At 35.7% G+C, this 22,216-nt stretch overlaps 2 protein-coding genes across 6 annotated transcripts in view; one reads left to right on the forward strand and one right to left on the reverse strand.

Moving 5' to 3' along the window:
* Positions 1–3,431, forward strand: part of trpm6 (transient receptor potential cation channel, subfamily M, member 6) — a 50,751-nt gene extending 47,320 nt beyond the window's left edge. For 4 of the 5 annotated variants that reach the window (XM_068221056.2, XM_021475980.3, XM_068221057.2 and 1 more), the window contains exons 36-40: positions 678–760; positions 857–1,062; positions 1,755–1,806; positions 1,926–2,035; positions 2,706–3,431. In XM_068221056.2, the coding sequence (XP_068077157.2) occupies positions 678–760; positions 857–1,062; positions 1,755–1,806; positions 1,926–2,035; positions 2,706–2,773 (519 nt within the window). In that variant the 3' untranslated portion in view covers positions 2,774–3,431. 5 annotated transcript variants of the gene reach the window in all.
* Positions 3,432–11,419: 7,988 nt separating this feature from the next.
* rorb (RAR-related orphan receptor B) lies at positions 11,420–21,854 on the reverse strand (the record flags this gene model as incomplete). The annotated part of the gene is given in 9 exon segments (NM_001082856.1): positions 11,420–11,578; positions 12,488–12,600; positions 14,074–14,184; positions 14,320–14,427; positions 14,503–14,635; positions 17,123–17,244; positions 19,796–20,215; positions 20,969–21,110; positions 21,767–21,854. Coding segments are annotated over 9 exon segments (1,396 nt in total), but the record flags the coding sequence as incomplete, so codon positions are not given.
* Between the last annotated feature and the right edge of the window lie 362 nt (positions 21,855–22,216).

A 22,216-nucleotide genomic window follows, 5' to 3' on the forward strand; every position in this document is an offset into this window, starting at 1 on the left:
ACTCTGTTTAACTGTTTAACTGTCAAAAAAACTGTTAACTGTTTGCTTGTGAAATGCTCAGTTTTTCTACTTACTTTACGTCCTGTAAATAGCAAATGCGCTTATGGCGCGACACAGCTGGCTCTTAAAGGGAATGAGAGATGAGACTCTGATTGGTTTATTCTCAAAACACACCTATAACTCATTATGAAAATAAACTCAACCCTTTAAGACCATGCGTCACGGCACAAAGCGGATTTCCCCGTCCTTAAATTAGCAAATATGGATTCTGACATGCCCTAAAAGCGTTTGCGTCCTGCGCTTTTCGTTTTGCGCATGGAGCGTCAAAAAAGAGCCCAAGGTGTTTTAGCAGACACATACTGTAGATGTATCATTTGTATATAACTGGCAGTTAAACTTTGGGCAACAGTCTGGAAGTTCATTTATGCACATTATGAATTAAAACACTGGAAAAAAAAAACATATATTATTTCTCTCTTTTTTTTTCTTTTAAATTACATTTTTTATTATTATTTTATGATTTAAGATCAATTTAAACACTGTGATAAAATTTAATATTATTTTTAATTATAACAGTTATTATGATGTATTATGTTTTTGTTAATGTATTATTTGATACCACTTTAATAATACTTCTCTCTCCCTCTCTATTAAAAAAAATTCTTTCCAACATGTAGGAAATTCAACAACAGAGAGCGGCACAGAAGCTCATGCAGCGATTCAACCAAGTTAAACCCAGCAGTGTGCCCCACAGTCCTAGGTCAGTCAGCATCATTAACTTTTTATGTTATGATGATTAGAAGTGGATTTTATAAAGACTATGAATACATAACTCTAATCATGTTTATGTATGCAGGTTTCTGGATGTGTCCTTGCTGCACTGGCGCTCTGATGGCCAGTGGTTGACTGTAGAGAATAACATGAGTGGTCATTTCAGAAAATACAACAATAACACGGGTGAGGAAATCTTGCCCTCTTCTGGCCTGGAGGAAACAATACTAGCTTTCTCTCACTGGACATACGAGTACACCAACAAGGAACTGCTAGTGCTGGATCTACAAGGTAAAAATTGGTTGTTATAAACCTGTGTTCATACTTTCATACATTAAACTTTATTGTCATTACACATGTACAAGTACAAGGCAACGGAATGCAGTTTAGGTCTAACCAGCAGTGCAATAGCAGCAAGTGCAGGATACAGGGATAAGTTATAAAGTGCACTTATAGAAAAACTATGGTGATATTTACAGATGGATGTACTATGAACATTACATACAGGTTGTATTAGCTATGGACAGAGATTTACAATAAATGAATATATGTACAGGATGCTATTAATAATCAGTAGTGTGCAGATAAATAAACATGATTACAAATGTATATGTGCAGAGGGTGTGTACATAAATGTCCATGTGCAGTGGGTATGTAGAGTTCAAATAAGTTAATCAGTGCAATAAATATGTGCAATTTTTAAATGCGCAAATGTTAAACAGTGCAGTGATTGTGAGGAGTTTAAGTTAGAGGAGAGTGGGGGGTGTATTAGGGGGCAAAATAGTCAATGAGGGGCAGGGTTGAAAAGGGAGACAGCTCTGGGGAAATAGCTGTTTCTCAGTCTGCTGGTTTTTGTAAGAAAAGTAACAGAAGCGCCCAACGTGTAACAAAAGGGTAGCAAATTTGAACAGTGCACAAGAGTTGATGATGATGATTAATATTATTGTAAACATGATGCATTGAATCTTTATTTGTGTCTGAAGGTGTGGGAGCAGACCTAACAGACCCCTCGCTGATCAGAGTCGATGATAAAAGGTGAATAAACACACCAAACAAGTATCAATGTTTAAACATGGTTGTTTTAGTAAACGTGCAAATGTTTCCTTCTTCATGCATTTGTTTACTCGGTTAAGTAAACTTTGCTCCTGTTGCAGCTCCCCTGGAGAGATGGCGTTTGGACCTGCCAATTTGGGCGATGATGCAATCCAGAGCTTTGTTCTCAAGCACACCTGCAACTCCTGCTGCAAGAAGCTGGGTCTCTCAGGTGAGGAGAACCCCGCGTGTCACAGGGCTGAGGGCTGAGCTTCCACACTCGTTTGCATTTTTATTTCCGGCAGCGGTGGATCTCGCAAACATGTCCACATGGCACACCTCCATGTTTTCCAACTTTGCAAGTGATTTGATAGTTTGTTTGAAAGGCGCAAACTTCAGAACGAACAGGAAAAGCTGTCTAATTAAGCCTGAAGGTTTGGAGGGAAAAAACTCTAATGAGGGGAGAAATTATTTCATTTCCATGACAGCAGAGGCTTGAAGAAGAGGGGCGTGGTTTCCTTTGTGGCATGTGGAGTGTTCTCTTTGATTACATATTTAATAGTTCTTTGTGCGTTAGAGAGCGTTGACTTTGATTAGATATTAATTACTGTCTCATGGAAGACATATGAGATGCCTGTTGTTTGTATCAAGAGGGAGGCTTCGCTTCAGAAGTACAGGGATAAAAAATAAACAAACAAACGAAAACCACTTCGCCACATTTGTTTGATATTTCAAAGGTGCTTTGTGTTTTTTTTTTTGTAATCCTCTCCAAGAACCGCATCAAATCAAAACAAATTATTAATGTGCAATCCACTAAATTTCATTTTGGATCTTAAGAAAAAGCTTCTCTTTGTGATAAATTATGAATATGCATCACAGTCGTGTGTATTGTGGCTTTTCAGATTTGAGGAGTTGCGGGAGCCTGAAGAAGTCTGTTCCTGCCTTTGATGAGACCAGCTGCACAGCTTAACCTCTGACCTTCAAGGAAACTTTTAGCAGATCCACAGAGAGCACGCAGAGGCACGGCTCAGGTTCATGGGGGGACTCCTGTTCATATACTATATACTTTTTTACAGGCTGAATATACTGTATGTAAAGAACTGCTGTCTATCGGGTTAAAAGCAATGTGCACAATGTTTGAAAGTGGGCATCATTTTTTTAAAAGATCAGACTTTTCCCAGCAAACAATGTTGTGTTTAATAGACGTCTAATAACATCTAAACGTAGACAGCTTGGCTAAAACAAGGCTTACCTTGGGCTGTCAGTGAAAATCTAATAGTCATCTAAGAATAGCCCAAAACAGTCGTCAAATAGACAGATTAGACAGACTTGATATGTGTAGTCATTCATTTCTGTTTATTTCATGACTAGTCTAGTTTTGACCTATTTGATTTTTAATGACAGCCCAAATTACCCTTGTTTTAGCTAAGATGACTGTGTTTAAATGTCTATTAGAGACATTTTAAAATCAGAAATTGCTGGCTGGGTTTCCTCATTTATAAGTGCATGCTTAAAAGCTGGTTAAGACAATGCATAAAATATCTATATTTTTACATTCAAAGATAATATGCAAGGCTTGATATAAACCTTGTTTTGTTTTCCAGCGAATAAAAAAATGAAACATCCTATTTTTGAATGTATATATATATATATATATATATATATATATATATATATATATATATATATATATATATATATATATATATATATATATATATTCATATTTTATTTTTTTATTCTTCTTTACAGGCAAAATTATTATAGCCAGATTATTATAAAAAATTATTATAGCCACATAAGTAAGTGTGAGATTTGAGGATGTAATTAACCAGCATAATCTGGTATTTCACATCATTTCACATTGAATGATACATGACAGGGTCTCTTCTAGATATTTCTGACCACATTCTCTAATTAAACAGCTCTTTTAGCTCAAAAGAGTACTCGTTCAGAAAAATAGTAGTACATTTCATTTATTCACATTATTTATATATATTATATATATACATATATATATATATATATATATATATATATATATATATATATATATATATATATATATATATATTTTGTTTTTTTTACAAAGGACTAGACTTTACTTTAATATATTCAGTTTAGGGCAAGATTATTAGCCCTCCTGTGAAATTAATTATTTTCAAATATTTCCCAAGTACGGTTTAATTATGGGAATATTTTTTACAATACAATTTTTTACAAGCATAATTGTTTTAATAACTAATTTCTAATAACTACATAAATACATAACTAATTATGTATTTAAAATGTATTTGGTTAAATTACATTAATTAGGCAACAGCAAACAACAGTGGTTTGTTCTAAAGCCAATTGTTTAAAAACAACAATTAATAATTAAAAATCTGAAGGGACCTAATAATATTGACCCTAGACAATTTATTAGATACATTTTTAAAGTACTTTCCCCATGACCAAACTTAAAGAATAAAAAAACTTTTTCCAGAAGAAAATATTTAAATATGGTATAAAAAAAAATCTGTTAAACATCAATTAGGAAATATTTGAAAAAGTAATACAATTTCATGGGAGGGCTAATAATTTTGTAAAAACTGTGTGTGTGTTTGTGTATACATTCAAGCTCAAAGTTATTCATACATCTGGCATATACTGACCTAGAGTAACTTTTACTTAACCAGCAAGTTTTTAGTTTTTTTTTGACCGAAAATGACACACTTCTCCCAAAAGGTAATAAGACAATATACAAGATGCATCATTCATATATCATTTATTCATTCATTCATTTATTTTCATTTGGCCCTGATTATCAGAGGTCGCCACTGTGGAATGAACCGCCAGCTATTCCGGCATATGTTTTACGCAGCGGTTGCCCTTCCAGCTGGGAAGTACCAATACACCAAGACCAATTTAGTTTATTAAATTCACCTATAGCGCATGTCTTTGGACTGTGGGGGAAACCGGAGCACCCGGTGAAAACCAACATCAGCACGGGGAGAACATGCAAACTCCACACAGAAATGCCAACTGGCCCAGCCTTGACTTGAACAAGCTACCTTCTTGCTGTGAGGCAACAGTATTAACCACCCACCGGGCATCGGTAGCATCATTGTGGAAAAAATATTTCTCAGGTTTTATTTACATTTAAACCAAAAAAATCAGGTGTATAGATAATTTCAGGCTTGACTGTCTGTATATATGCACATATTTGTTCTGATTCAGTTTATTGATTAAATAAACCGAATGCATGTATATAAACAAAACACAAACACCGTTAATCTCTGCCATGCTCAGTGCCGTTTTAGAGTTTTGACCTTCAAACTTAGAGAGAACGCCTTTTGTATTTTATTGTATCATAATAACTTATCAGAAACACTTTAATGTATGCATTTGTTTCCACACATGACACTGAGAATGAAATGAAATTACGACAAACGCAAGTTTGCATCCATAAAAGTTTCTTTATTTTTTTTTATCCCACAAAGAAATGTCTACAAAAGCCATAAAATATAGAATTTAACAAAAAATCACTTAAGTCCTTCGCTTGGTATATATACAACATGGAGGAGACACTTTAAGGTCTCAGATGAATCAGAACTTTTACATGTCCATTTCCACAATGTTCGCACTTCAAGCTCACCCCAAACCCCCCCTCCCAACCACCCCTTCAAACAACCAGCACACATATTCGCTCCATCATGCAAAGTGCTATTCGACCTTCACTTCTATACTGTTGTTGTTTTTTCTCAATTCAAACTCGCATACGCACACACACTCACATTGTTGGCAAGTGAACAGAAACCTTCCCTCCCCAATTGCTACATGTTTATATTGTGGACATGTGCTAAAGTCCTGTCAGTCAGAGCCTGTGTCGTCTGAATATTCACACTTGCATCTGAATTCCACTTTTTGATTGCTTCTCGAGTAAACAACATATACAGTAAAGCATCTACCCTGTATGCCATTCAGCTTCACTTCACACTAGCTATGGCACTTGAAAACAAAACAAAAAAATGATTCCTGTACATATTTAGTACATAAAAAGACTTCTGCACGCCAAGTACAGTCTTAAGGGTTTTGGTAACAGATGCTACCTTTGTTTGTTTTGCTGCTGCTGTAGTTGATGTTTTTCATCCAGGGAGATAGACACATTCTGATTCATAAATTAACAAAAAAATAATAATAAAGAATGTAGAAAAAGAACAAAAATATCGAAATGTGTAGAATGCATCAGTAGTGTTGGAGGAACTTCATTAGAAGTACAGCACTCAAAACCTCACATACACACAAACACATGTCAAGTGTTGGATTAGTGTATGATATTTTCATACTGGATGAGCAGAATACAGTATAGGATCGCTCTGCATGCTGCGTTTCATTCATACTATGCAGAACATACTGATTATATAGTATGCACTATATAGTCTTCGATTGTTAGGGTCTAAACATACTGCACCTATTGTACACACGCGCAGATGCAAAGTCAACCCACTTGGCAGTGTCAGCACTTGCGCAGTCTCGAAGTGATGACAAAAAGTGTGTTTCTTCCATGTGGTAATTACCATAATTACAAAATCACAGCTTGAGAATAAAAAAATATTCATATTTTAATAGAACTTGTAAATAAACTTAAAATTTACAATTTGTACCACCTGACAGTACAGCAAAAGTGCTGCCATAAAAAAGCATAGAGTAGAGCTTGTTGTCGTTTTGAAATTGGGGTAATTGTGACATGGCATAAAAGTAGCTAAACTTAAATTCAGAGTTACATTCTGATGTCTCTGACATTAACCCAAATGCTAAGGTAAGTCGTTAAAAGTAAACTGATTTTAATTTGCTCTTATTCTGGCAATGACAGTATTAAAAGAAACTATAAAGGAACATATTTTTGTTAAATCCCTAATAATCATTTTCAAAGACTCTCATTTTGATGCAGAATTTTTAAAAACTTCCTTTTTGTAACTCGTTTTCAGGCCTATGTTGTCTATAAACAGGCAAACGCATAAAAAATGTCCTTTTTGGGTTGAAAACATTTGATGTGTGAACGTTTTTTATGCCTGTCAAAAATAAATACTGTAGGCTGTTGCCGTTGCTAAGGTCTTTAAAGCAATAATGCAAAACACATCTGTTTGCTTTAATATGGAAGGTGAAAAGTGCCAAAATGCTTTGAACAAAACGCACACAATTGTATGTTGTCATGAACAGTTTGACAGTTTTTAGTATGTTTAGAGTAGACAAACTTCGTTTGTCCAGGTTGAGGTCAAAAATTTAAAAAGGCAGTATGATGTCTGTTTGCCTGTGTATATAGCAATACAGTGGTCCCTCGTTATTCGCAGGAGATACGTTCTAAAAATAACCTGCAATAGGTGAAATCTGCGAAGTAGTCAGCTTTATTTTTGTACGAATTATTATAGATTTTTTAACACTGTAAAACCCCTCTTTACAGACTTCATACACTTTTCTCAGATGGGCATTTACATTTTTACACTTTTCTCTCTAGTTATAACATTTTCAAAGTTCAAACCTTTGTAGAAAACTAAGTCCAGTATTAATGAAACCAAAAATCTAAACCATTTGATCTTCATTTATTTATTCTGTGCCCTACAGTCACGTAACTTCTACCTTCCTAATCGAAGATTTATGTACATTTGGCGAGCTGAACGCATGAAAAAAGCATGTAAAGTTACATGAAAAAAATCCACGACACTTTTTTCGGCCACGTTACAGCGAGGGACCACTTTATAGCGAAGTCTTTCATAGATAATTGTGACATCTGTATTCTGAATATGTGTGACCAAAATATTATCAATTTGGTTGTCTTTTGTGCTTGCTGTATACAAGTGCATGTTGACACAATCAAACTTAGCGTGTTTCTTTTAAAGACTTTTGGCCCCGATCACCCTCCATACTCTGACACACACCAAACAGTAAGAAGTTGAGCTTGCATCTGCGTTCATGTATGTTTTGACCATCAGCGCCCTTATATTACCTTAGTCCTACACAGTAAGAAATACTTTGTGCTTGTGTCTGTGTGCGAACAGAATGAACAGGGCGTGTTGCGTTTCCAACAACAGCAACCCAGAAACATTCAGAATAAAAAAAAAATCCGAAACCCAAACCCACCCTCCCCTCAGCAACACGTTAAGGAAACACAAAAGCCCGAAGGTTTCATTATTATGAACCAGCATGCAAGAATAACTGAACAACAATAGGCTAAGAATAATAATATAATTATAATTATCAAATAAAAAATAATCTTAGAATGCAAAGATGACTGTAGTAAATGCTTCCAGTTATTGCTACAGTACCTAACAGTGTTGAACCTCATATTATAGATACAAATCCCTCTCGTCCTCAAAATTCACAGTCTAATACAGAAAAAAAAGCCTTCATCATAAAATGATTTTTTGACTGAATCCGTTTTTCTGTAACGAGCATAGAAATAGATAAAGAGCAGCTTATTCGTGCTCTGTATAAATAATCTAACTTACATAAAATCCATTTCATTTCAGGAGATGCTTAATAATTACAATGTTTTAATTTGGAGCGCAGTGTTGCGCGCTGATATTTACACACACAGAGAGATGAATGCTGGGACGTGAAACGAGAAAGCCCGTTTCACCTCTCAACCATGAGTTACACGCTTTACACACACATACATACACACCAAAGCCTTGTCTGGGTAGGTTTTGTATGTGAAGAAATCGCTGTGATTGTATTTTTATTCCCTAAAAATGTCCATGTTTTTCTTCTTCTTCTTTTTAAATAGTACTCTCTTTCTATTGAAAACATTAAGAGAAGTCCCTGAGATGGGTGCCACGAGGAATCACACCCAGAAATGATTGTCTTGAACAAGAAACTAGCCTTGTAAGAATTGGAAACATTCCCTAAAGTTGGGCTGAGAGCTTTTAGTTCAGTTGAACAGCTTCTCAGCGGACTACAATTGTGCATTCATTAACACCATGTGTCTGTGGTTAATAATCCTTCATAGTTAAGTGCTTTCGAGTGCATTTCACAATATAAATGCATCATGATGTACTAAAAATTCACTGTTCGGTATGTCGAGTTTGTTTGTTTGTTTTCTTCATAAGAAACTGACATATGGCTTTACATCCTGCGAGTACAGGTCAAGAGAAGGGGGAAAGCGCTCTCAGTATCTCCACCTGGTGGTTTGAGCTGGTAATTGGGGAGATTTTTGCTATTTATTTGACCGAAAGGGTTCAAATCTACTCAAAACTGCTCTTTTAGAATGAATCGTGTAGTAGCTGCATATGTGGATTTACACTGCAGTGTGAATACTCTAAAATGATTGTCATTTACCACATGCATTAAGCTTTTGCAGAGAATTAAAACAGTGGAAACTTAAATTTAAATTGAAGGATGCTTAGAATAAGGAGTGAATAAATAAATAGCCAGCTAAATTCAAGACAGTCCTGGCCAAATCTGAATTTTATTCCAAACCCTCTCTATAAAAGTAAACATGAATTTAAAAATGAATTAATCAAAAAGTAAAATTGAAAATGATAAATACTGTAAATTTTTCTCTCTTTTTTTTGTTTGTATGTAGCTCCTATTTGATTAAGAACATTTAGGATTAGTCCCAAAATTATTAATTATGAGCCAATATGATTAATTTTTTAAAATATTTTTTTAACTGAACATTGGGTCTCATTCACTAATGATGCGTTACATCAGTGTATGTATAAAATAATAAAATACTTTGCTATCCACAATGAGGTACAGTTGAGGTCAGAATTATTATCCCCTGCTAATGTTTCCCCCAATTTCTGTTTAATGAAGGGAAGATTGTTTCAACACATTTCTAAACATAATAGTTTTAATAACTAATTTTTAATAACTGATTTATTTAATTTTATCATGATGACAGTAAATAATATTTAACTTCATATTTTTAAAGACACTTTTATTCAGCTTAAAGTGACATTTAAAGGCTTAACTAGGTTAAGTAGGTTAACTAGGCAGGTAAGGGTAATTAGGCAAGTTATTGTATAACGATGGTTTGTTCTGTAGATGAAAATGAATTTTTTACAAATTTAAAACAGCTTTTATTCTCGCCAAAATAAAACAAATAAGACTTTCTCCAGAAGAAAAAATATTATCAGACATACTGTGAAAATGTCCTTGCTCTGTTAAAAATCCTTTGGGAAATATGAAAAATAAAATTAATAAAAATAACTTTTCAAAGGTGAACTAATAATTCTGACCTCGACTGTACATGCAAAAATATTTTCAATATGTGCAAATGTTTTCATGAACAAATCATGTGGTATTATTAACTGGTGGTAACTTGTCATAACAACAATTACATTTGACATTTATATATGTAAACGCAAAGACACTCATTTAGCCAAAATTGACTAAATTTAGAAAAAGAAATGTGTTGTGTTTTAGCCAAAATATTTAATTATGGAGAGGAATGTGCGTATAAATGTGAACAATTGTTAGTGAATGAGGCCCAGTGTTCCAATTAATAGCTTAAATTGCAAGAGTGCTATCTTTTGAAAAATGTAATTAGATTTTTTAGCACTGAAAACATTTGATCTAATATATAAATCGATGTTTAAAATACAGAATAAATTCAGAATTCACTAGTCTGATCTGGGAATGTAATTAAAAAGTATACATTATTGCTCAAGTCAGAGAATCTATTATAAAGGCAGCAGAAATATGATTGAACTACTATTTGGAAATAGAGCTTCAGCTCTACTACATTAGTGCTGTATTATAATAGTTTTGGCAGTGTGAACAGCATTTCATAGATTTTTTTTTTTAATTGATTTAAAGCAGTTCTGAGGGCTTTCCACAAAAAAGTCACATTTGACTGGATTGTTTTTCAGCAGTTATTACAGAAACCGTTATTGCAGCAACGACTGACAAGATGGTAATCGGCCATACCATATTATTGTAAAATATAAATCTCTATACTTTCATACGGAAAAGTATCCTTTATCAATTATTCATCCACATCGAAAAATCCTAAAGTGTAGGATTGATGTTGTGGTGCTGTTTATACATATCTACATAGCCCAGACAAGGCTTTTTTTTTCTTTTTTCTTTTTTTATACGTGGCCAAACAGTTAGTTAGTCCCCCATTAACCTTGTACCACTTTCAACTTCACATATTCTGTACAGGTAAAACTACAAAAAAACAAATACCAAAAATGACATAGACAAGATACGGGCCTTTGAGGCCACCGTTGTTTTTAAATTATGACTAAAATATTACCAGAAAGAAACAAATTAATACTGGAATACCGCTTTTGTTCTAGAGAAATGACTACATTATCATTTTTGAATGCACTCCCTGTCCTCTCACTTCAATATAACAATATTTTATAAAAACAAAACAAACAAAAAAAAGAGAGAATTAACTTACCCAATTTAAAGACAGCTTAAATTGTCCTAAAGTCTGTACATTTCTGGTCAAACTGAAGACGCCTGCTGGCGCGTATATACATTCTTATGACTGTACCGGTGAAAATGAGTTGTGTTTCTGAAGTGCAGGACATTCCTAGAGTTAGTGTAGTTGATGCTGCTGCTGCGACACAGTGTTCCTCCTCTGTTGAATGAAAGACTGTTGCGAAGTGTGCGTGCGCGGTCATTTGGGCATGACGGCGGCAGCGTCTGGGTTGAAGAGCTCTTTGTAGAGGGGGGGAAACAGCATGTTGACAGTCTCTGGGTGAAGCTGCTGGAAGGCCTGAAGCTCCTCCGTGTGCAGAGTGCAGAGAGCAGACAGGGTCGGGATCCGGCTGATCAGCTGCACAAAACGGGGACAAATGAATTAGGTTGATTTGACAGAAGATGATAAAATGCCAATCTATGGCCACCTACAAATGTGAAAATAGTCTATAGATGCTACACCCTGAGTCCTGGCTGCCTATAAATTCTTTCTTCATCACTTCTTGTTTAGCTGTTTTGAGCTCACTTGTGGTTGGTAGTGATGTGTTAACTTTCATAGAAAGAAATTGTGTGTTAGTGAGACTTATTGAATTAGAGTTTGTGTATTCTTCTAAGTAAAATCTGTCACAGTATTTAGTGTTTTAGCTCTTGCTCTTTAACATTAAAAATCTGATCTTTGTCTGTTGTTAACTGACAATGTTGTTTTGCCCCTTTTTGGATTTGTTTGCTGAATTTAAATATTTGTACATAGAAAGTAGGGAGCTTGATGACATTTTGGTTTGTACCTTCTTCTTTCTTGATTGTTTTTGTGGACAAGTAAGTTAGGTAACTTATAAAGTGTATTTTCTTCCTATTTTCCAGAGCTGTATATAGAAATATCATTACTCACTTCTTTCCACACTAATAGCACTGTAAACTTGATTAAACTATGTGTCAGTCCTACACAACAAACCTAAAGCTGATTATAATAAGTGGACATGACAACACCGCAAAAGTGCCTTCTGTAAAGCAGCCTTCCAAGCTAAAAACAGCACACAAGGGATCTGTCATCTATGGTTTAGTTGAAATGTATGAATGTAAAGGGTCCAATTCTATAACATTAAATTGGTAAAGATATCAGATGCACAAGCAATTTAACATTTAAATTGCATTTAAATATGGTTGTCACTCCTTAAATGTACAGTATGCACATGGCCTATTTAAGTTGTATATCATCATGCCATCGGTTCCTCTATGAACTGTGTCATGGTCACTCGAGACACTCTACCTTGGCCAGCGCATCCTCGTCCAGATGGTTCTTTTGCATGATGTGCTGCAGGGCAAAGTAGATTTTTTCTTGTAGCTTCTGCACTTTTCTAGGCTCCATTAACCACGGCCGGTCTGGAAACGCAAGAGAGTTGTCTATTAATATCTGCTGGTCTGATACATTACAGTAACATTGAGAATTCAGATATGATCAGTAGCAATAACAGCAATATCCTAGGTTTTGATTTGGACACAATGAGCACCTCTTTAGTTTTAGTTCCTGCAGTTTTTATGAAGGTCAGTTTAAAGCCAAGTAAAGAAAATGTAATAAATATTATAAATGCAAAACAATGAGGTATTTTAAAAGACTATATATTTAGTTGTTTTATTAAATGCAACAAAACGCAAAGCTTCTTTTTATTGTTTGACCAAATGTGTGTTATGTAATGTCCAGTGAAGATTTTTGTAGTGGGGCAAATATTTACTGAGCAAATGTTCACCCCTCATGATGACCCCTGACTTATTTATCCCATCTGACCTATATCTGAGTTTCTGCGTTTTAAATTTCACAGTGTTGAATTTAACATTCCAAATTTCTTCATCCTGAAAACTTGAAACTGTATTTTAACAAACTGCATATCTGCAGTCTAGGAATTCAGAATGTGAGATGTATTTCTGTACAATTATTTCATGTTAATATTATGGTGGTGGTTGCTTTAACTGATGCAAGAGCGTAATGATGGAGAGAAATTAAATGCACGGGATGTACATACGTAGTTCTGAGTCAGAGTCGAAGTTGGGAGCGGTAAAAGAGAGCTTGCAGATGTCTGTAGCTGCTGTGTATTATTAATCTATACACAGAAACACGCCTGTGTATACCTGCATTAGTCTTGTTGACCTCTCTATTCGTGACGGGAAATACAGAACGACAAAAACCCCTCTTTGAAAGAGTTAAGAAATTTACATTTCAAACAATTTAATGCCATATAATATTCAGTTTTATTAAAGTTAATAATTAGCAATTCTATTTCAGATTGTTTTGTCATATTTTAATCTCCATATAGGTTGCGATCGAGAAAAGCCCATGAGCTTGGACTTGAATTTGGGATGCCTGAAGCTCTGTTTCGCTATATGTCAGAAGACTAAACAACGTCCTATTGGCACAGACAGAGCTGTTGTTTTTAAATGTGCATCATAAATAAATGTTATTTATGATGCACTAAAACCCATGTGATCATGTTTCCACACATCCATGTTTGAAAATGTTCCAAAACCAAACATTTCACATGTGTTCCACAATGTTTTACATGTGATTTTTAACTTGTAAAGCGCATGTGGTTAATCAGTAAAGGCAGACCTGAGATTTGCAGAAACCCTGTTTGTGTTGTGGCTACAGTAGGACTCTTGACATCAGTGCTCTCAAAAATTGTTCAAATTACGCATCTATAATGAGCTAAAACAACACAATTCTTTATTTTTTGGGACAACTTAATTGGTTTATGTTCAATCCACTCAAATTTGTCAAAACCAAACGACTTAAAATATTTGTGTTGGGACAACGTGAATGAATTGGGTGGAACCCTGCATTTTTACAGTGTGAGTCCTGACCTGTAGAAATAAGAACTGCAGCAGAAAACAGGGCGATCTCCTCTTCTGTTAACTGCAGTGAACACAGACTCTTGGCAAAGTCAAACACCGCACTGACCAGGTCATCGCAGCCTGCAGGAGGTAAATATGTCATATCGCATGCTCAAATCATGTCTAATAATCTACAATCAATACATTTTTATTTGTTAAAAATACCATGTTTTTTGAAAATTGCAGTATAACTGAATGAGTTTGTAGTGTTTGTACCTAGAGTTTTAAATATCTGCATGCCTCCGTATTTCCCTTCGAACAGAACTGTGTTGTTGAGAGGATTGAATGCACGACACATTCGGACCAGCACAACCTCCAGACAACCTGAGATTGAGCAGCAGGTTAGTATTTACTCTATTCAAGTAAAATGGATTATTTAGATTATGGTGTGGTGTTTACCTGATTTCAGTAGCAATATCTGGTCGTTCTGGCAAAGCTCCATGAAGCCGGTGATGCGCTTGGCAAACTCTACCACATACTGAATAGCATGAGTGATCTGTATAGCACACTGCTGCCACAGGACGTCTCGTGTCTGAAACGCACACATACACACAAGTCTTATGGGTAAAACTGTATTTTGTTTATGTACAATATCAACAATATCGAATACTTATGTACCCTTTTTACAAGACACATTTAGAGGGCATCATAATCTTAAATCCTTAAAAGTTTTTAATGTTTTGATTTTTAAAAAATCGTATGAACATTTATATGCATTCATGAATGTATTACATCATCTTTGTCAAATTACAAAAAATGAATTACCGCTTATGTGAGGTGTTTCTAATGCAGTGTCTATGGGGCTGAGACTAAATTTGACGTTATTCTCTCCTCCTTGCTGTAAAAATTATTATAATCTAAAATATATATTAAATATAAATGTTTTTTTTTAGGATTTAACTTATTTTTAATATGCAAAGCTGAATTTTCAACATTACAATTTCCGAAGGATGATGACATTAAAAATGTTTCGCCTGCTTTTCCGGGGCCGGGTCGTGGGGGCAGCAGTCTTAGAAGAGAACCCAAGACTTTCCTCTCCCCAAACACTTCCTCCAGCTCCTCCGGGGGAATCCTGAGGCATTCCTAGGCCAGCCGAGTGACATAGTCCCTCCAGCGTGTCCTGGGTCTTCCCCAAGGCCTCCTCCCGGTGGGACATGCCTGGAACACCTCAATAGGTAGGCGTCCAGGAGGCCTCTGTAACAGATGCCCGAGCCACCTGACTTCTCTCGATGTGGAGGAGCAGCGGCTCCACTCCAAGCTCATCCCAGGTGACAGATCTCCTCACCCTATCTATAAGGGTGCGCCCTACCACCATACAAAGGAAAATCATTTCAGCCACTTGTATCCGGGATCTTGACCTTTGGGTCATGACTCAAAGCTCATGACCATAGGTGAGAGCAGGAACGTAGATTGACCGGTAAATCAAGAGCTTTGCCTTGCGGCTCAGCTCCTTTACCACAACAGATCAATACATCAATCGCATTATTGCTGCAGCTGCACCAATCCTGAACAAAACGCCAAGACACTTAAACTCCTCCACCTGTAGGGTAAGGACTTTCTTCCAACCTGGAGATGGCAAACCACCTTTTTTCGGTGGAGCACCATTGCCTAGGACTTGGAGGTGCTGATTCTCCTCCCAGTGGCATCACACTCGGCAGCAAACCACCCCAGTGCATGCTAAAGGTGTATATAATCGATGAAGCCAACAGAACAACATTGTCTTCAACAGAGATGAAATCCTGTGGTCCACAAACCAGACCCTCTCCAGCCCAAGGCTGCGCTTTGAAATTCTGTCTATAAAAATTCTAAACAGAAGTGGTGACGAAGGGCAGCCCTGCCGGAGCCCAACATGCACTGGAAAAAGTCTAACTTATTGCCGGCAATGCGAACTAGACTTCAACTCTGTTCATACAGTGATGAGACAGCCCTTAACACAGCTCCTTAGACCCAATACTCCCAGAGCACCCTCTACAGAATGCCACAAGGCACACGGTCGAATGCCTTCTCCAATTCCACAAAACACATACAAAAATGTATGTAATATATTAGTTTGTTGCTTATGAAACATGTATTTTTATAATATTAAGCTGTGCTGCTCAATATGTTTTGTAAAAGAGAATGTTTTCGGGATGTTTTTACATAGACAGCTTGAACAAACAACACTTATTTAATTTTTTTAGATCTATATACTTTAATAAATTAGTTTAAATCTTAATTGTTCAATCTTATATTGTGAAATAGTAGTTTATTAATATTTATTATATAAATTTTCTGTGAATTTATATGTTTGTGTGTATTTATTATACCAAAAGCACAAGCGCAAAAAAACGCTGATTCATAAAGAATATAGTTTCTCAAAATTAACACAGACTTTCCTACGCTCTTCTGTACAAAAATCCAGACTCGACTTGACTAAATGAATGAAGTAGAACACCCTTTGACTCTTTTAATTTAATTTTAAAAAGTAATAATTGAAATTTTTTGTACTCATCATAAAAAAAATCAACAAAAAAGGGCAGAATGTGTAGTTTCCCATTTGCGAGACGTCCTTACGGAGCACAGAATGCTGAAAATGTGATATCAGCAAATTGCTTTTGTGAGCTCTGCAATTCTCTCTCTGTATAGCGAATCTTCATAGGCACTATTTCAAAGGGCTTCTCGGTAATTACCCATAATCCATTTGACACAGGGAAATGAAGAGGGCTTGTAGTACGTCTGGCACCCTCCCCTATTGTGCTTTGAGTGTTCGTTAGCTAAATCCGTTCGCTCTCTCGCTTTCTCTTTTTCTCCGTATCGGTGTGAAAGCTGTATAGGATCAGCTCCGGGGGGCTGAGATGCTCTAATGAACTCTGATCTCAAGCATGCAATCTGACTATGAAGAGCAGGCGAAGTATGAGCTGAGACGAGCTAAAGAGTCGCATCAGGTGTAAATGCATGTAAATGAATGTACAGCATGTGGGGACAGAGCAAGTGTTTGCCATGTAAGATGAATCCATCGAGGGAGTGACCAAGTGCGCACCTTGCTTTGGTACATCTTGACCTCCTCGTAAGAGTGCGTCTGCCAGGCGAGCTGCTGAAGCTCCTCCGCTGTGTACTGACACGTCTCTAGGTGGGACTTTATGATGTTCTGTGCAATTCGGTCTAGAAAAGAGAAAAGGAGGAGACATGAAGGCAGGGAATGTCTGTGCAGAGGTTTAACATGCATTACAGTGTTTGCTATTTATTGCAACCAACCTAAAAAGTACATTTGAAGTCAGAATTATTAGCCCCCTTTGTTTATTTTTTTCCTCAATTTCTGTTTAACAAAGAGAAGATTTTTTTTCAACAAGTTTCTAAACAATAGTTTTAATAACTCATCTCTAATAACTGATTAATTTTATCATTTGCCATTTTGACAGTAAATAATATTTGACTAGGTATTTTTCAAGACACTTCTATACAGCTTAAAGTGACATTAAAAGGCTTAACTAGGTTAATTAGGTTAACTAGGCTGGTTAGAGTAATTAGGCAAGTTATTGTATAATGATGGTTTGTTCTGTAGACTATCGAAAAAATGCTTAAAGGGGCTAATTATTTAGACTGTTAAAATGGTCTTTAAAAAATCAAAAACTGCTTTTACTCTAGCCGAAATAAAACAAATAAGTAAAAAAATAAATAATAAAAAAATATTATCAGACATACTGTGAAAATTTCCTTGCTCTGTTAAACATCATTTGGGAAATATTTTAAAGAGAAAAAAAAATCTAGGACTTTTTTTAAAAATGCCTTTTATGACTATTAAGAGTGCAAATAAAATTATATAAAAGTAATTTAAGCAAACTAGATAGTGATTTTTTTTTACATTTATTTTTACAATATATATTTCACAATATATTTTACTTATTTTTATTAATGTTGTGAGTGCAATCCATTCTTTTTACGATGAACATTTGAGGTTCACATTTAAGTTTACTCTAATGCAAAACTAAGAGCAAACTAAACCTTTTCAGAGAAACCCAAAGTATACATTTTATCAGTTAGCTATCAGTACAATATTCATGTATTGTATTACAGTTTTAAAATTTTTTTCCAAAGCTTTCACACAGCTTACACATGTCCTTTGAACTGCTTTTTACATGCACTCGGTTTGTCCACTAGGTGTCAATAATGACCCGGTCAGTTGGTTCACTAATGTAAAGAAATACAGGAGATGAAATGGGGACAACAACAAACTACTGAATATGGGAAAAACAGCCTGTGCTGATCATCACCTGTGTGAGTGGCTAACAATTAGTAGAATGGGTCGAGGACTCTTGACCAAGCTTCATCAATAGGATATTGCATGCCTTTAGAGCCAAATCTTCCCAGCCACACAAAGTCACAAAATGGAGTATTGATAAAGAAGACTTTTACAACCATGGTAATGGGGTATATGCACAGCTAGAGTTTTAAAGCAAATGATAAACTTTCAGGGAAAGCTTAATGTGACTATTTTGAATTTCACAAGGTTACTTTTTACAACATCAATGTTGTAATGTAATTACAATACATTCAGTTAATTAGACTTAAGCATTCATTTAGTTGGTCAAGTGTAAAATAAGATGAAAGACTGTGTAACCACTAGCGCCTTCAGTAGCAACAGAAAATTCCATTGAAAATACTGGGGTAAAATGAATTCGTATTTTTAAGTAATGGTGGGGGAAGTGTTATTTAATGCAGTGCTTCCTGTTCGATCTGAGACCCACTTTATATCATAAATATCTAACAGGCAGTGAAGATCACTGATTTAAAAAAAAAAAATCTGATCTGAAATTTGACAATTTTGTAATGGAAAAAGTTCACAGGAAGCCCTTTAGCTGCCTGGTTGAAAATTAAAATCTGTGTGCATATAGCCCATAATATATGTTTCCGAAAAACTTTGAGCTTAACAATAAGTTTTATAATTAAAGGACATCATTTGTCTTCTCCTAATAATTTGACAGTTGCATATTGCGACACTGGCTTTATTTTTTACTCTGCAATTTGAGGACTGGATCTTACCTTTCCTAACTCGCTTTAATGTTCTTACCTAATGCTTACCACAATCAGCAGGTGTTTGTTGATGTGGTCTGGCCAAGTATTCTTGTGTGTGTGTGATGGGACAACTATAATGTTTAAAATCAGTTAAAAAATCATCCTTTTGTCTTGGTTTTCAAAGGTTTTTAAATGGTTTCTAACCCGCATTAATATTCTTACATAATTCTTACTACAATCAGGAGGTTTGTGTATACGTGGTCTGGCCAAGTATTATTATGTGTGTGTGTGTGTGTGTGTGTTTAGACAACTATAATTTTTAAAAACTGTCTCATGGTTTTAATATTGTGAGGCAAGCTGTGAATCGCTCATTCTAGTGGTAAAATGTAGCTGCGGGCAGATTTTTTTTTACGGATGAAATGAATTATTATACCCTCTACCCAGTTAAATCAGTTACCACTCATCACTGGCGTGTATAATAAGGTTTTGTGTAAACAAACCAATTATAGTTTGGACTCAAAAATTAAGTTTCATAATTAAAGAAAATAATCCATATAATCAAAATAATTTCACAATTACATATCGCGATATTGGCTTTATTTCTTATGATCATGTTGTCCTAGAAGTAAATGCATACGTATGTGAACTCTGCAACTTGAGGACCTGATCTAGTCTTTCCTAATTGCTTTACTACTCTTACCTAATTCCCCCATAGACACTCCAGGTGCGAGCTGGCTGTCTTGATAGGAGCCGTAGGTGAAAAGGTTGGGAACAGGGGTGAGATCATATATGGGTTCCTGTTTGATCTGTTTCATGCCAGTTATGTCAAGTCCAGACTGATCCGGGCTGGCCTGTGTGGAGTCCATGCCGTAGTATCCTCCCGGAGCACCGTTCGCCTGGCCCTTGGGCATGTCTATGACGTGACCGTTGGCGTACGTTCCTCCAATCTCGTGGTTGAGGGTGCTGAGGCCATTGGTGAGGCTGGAGGAGTAAACCCGAGCGAGGGCTTCTGCTTCACCCGTCTGCTGCTGCCGTTGTTCCTGTAGCCTCTGCTGGTGCTTCTGGACCTCTGCGTACAGAGAGTCCCTCTGCTTCTTCGACATACGGCCAAACTTCACAGCTGATGAGGGAGAGGGCGGATGAAGACATATTAGATCAAGAGAAATGATCACTGGCTAATTGCTATGGTTGTACACTGTAAAAAAATGCTAGGTTTCACACAATCAATTTGTGTTGAGACAACATGAAGAAATTAGATTAGCTTTTTAGTTTTTACAAATTTAAGTGAATTGAACAAAGCAATTATCATCATTTTGACATACATTCAAGAATTATGTCATCATTCAAAAGACATCATTTAGAATATGTTCAGAATCAAGTAGCTGATTTATTTTTTATTTGTTATGTAGAATATCATCAGGCAGCTTATTGCTCTTTGTTTGTTATATAGAATATGATCAAGTTGCTAATTGCTACGTTTTCATGTTATATGAAATATGATCAAGTAGTTGATTGCTATGTTTGTTTGTTATATAGATTCTGATCAATTAGCTGATTGCTGTGTTTTCGTTGTAGTATAGAATATGATCAAGTAACTGATTGATATGTTTGTTTGTTTGGTCCATAGAATATGATCAAGATTGCTACATTTGTTTGTTTGGTATAAACAATATGATCAAGCAGCTGATTGCTGAAGTATGTTTGTTTGTTATATAGAAAATGGTCAATTAGCTAATTGCAGCATTTGTTTGTTTGCTATATAGAATATGGTCAAGTAGCTGATTGCTGCAGCATGTTTGTTTGTTATTTAGAATATGATCAAGTATAGCTGATTGCAATGTTTGTTTGTTATATAGAATATGATATGTCTCACCATCCCGGGACATGCCCAGGGCCAGGCACTTTTGTAGGCGGCAGTGCTGGCAGCGGTTGCGGTTCGTTCGGTCGATCAGGCAGTTGCGCTGGCGGGGACAGGAGTAGGAGGCGTTGTTTTGTTGACTCCGCCGAAAGAAACCCTACAGTCCACGCAACCAAAAAAAAAAAATTTAAATCAGTTACATGTGGGAAAAATTACACCTGTACTGACTGAAATAAATAGTAGACAATGAAATTATTACATTATCAGAACAAATTTCTTTTAACATTTCTGTTAATGTTTGGTGCTTTTGTTCACAAAAAAAGATGGGCTTGATTAGAAAGGGTTAAATGATCATTAACATATAGTCACATGTAAACATTTGGTCAAAATTGATAGCACTGAAAATGAAAGAGAAATTAATGCTTCTAATAGCTCCGTCTTTTTTTCTTTTGCAAAGATTTCGGCAACAATTTTTAACCAAAAGGTGTTTAGATTTATTTATTTATAGATCGTTACATCGATAGATTTTTCTCATACTTTTAGAGTAAAACATGTTTTGGAAAATATGTATTTCATGACATTTTTTTTCCACAATAATCTGTCCAATAATTAAAAAAAGAGAGAGAACTAAGGTACCGTCATAAACAAATGTTATGTTAGGTTAACCCCCCTTTTTAAACTGTTGCCATTTCATGATCTAAGTGGCACAACATTCATTCATTCATTCATTCCCGCAGTATATGAGGGTTTGATTAGCTTGAACACATGATCAACCAACAGATGCACAGAGAAAAAGGCTCCTTTTTCACTAACCTTACAGCCTTCACATGTGATGACTCCATAGTGGATGCCTGATGACTTATCTCCACAGATTTTGCATGGTATGACTTCAATTTGGGCTGAAAAATGAACAAAAAAAGTACAGTTACATAACCATATGTCTTTGTTTGCTTGATAAAGATGGCACATCAGGGCTCCTCTCAGGTGACACAGTGACCACCTTCATTCAAAGAGTGAAGCTTCCAGAGTGGACCAGCATGTGCCTTTTTAAATCTGTGTCGAGACACTTTGACATTCTGTAATATGCGCTTTTTTGGAAAGACAGAAAGGGAATAATCTGACCAACTGAGAGAGGAGAGTCAAAACTCCAAGTTCATATATTTCTGCAAACCCTCACACCACAGATTTTGACAAAATATCTCCATCATTATTATTTTTTATTCAGCTTTCCCCCCAACGTTCCTTTATGATTTGCATGATCAT

This window comes from Danio rerio, chromosome 5, assembly GCF_049306965.1.
Source record: "Danio rerio strain Tuebingen ecotype United States chromosome 5, GRCz12tu, whole genome shotgun sequence".
Taxonomy (NCBI): domain Eukaryota; kingdom Metazoa; phylum Chordata; class Actinopteri; order Cypriniformes; family Danionidae; genus Danio; species Danio rerio.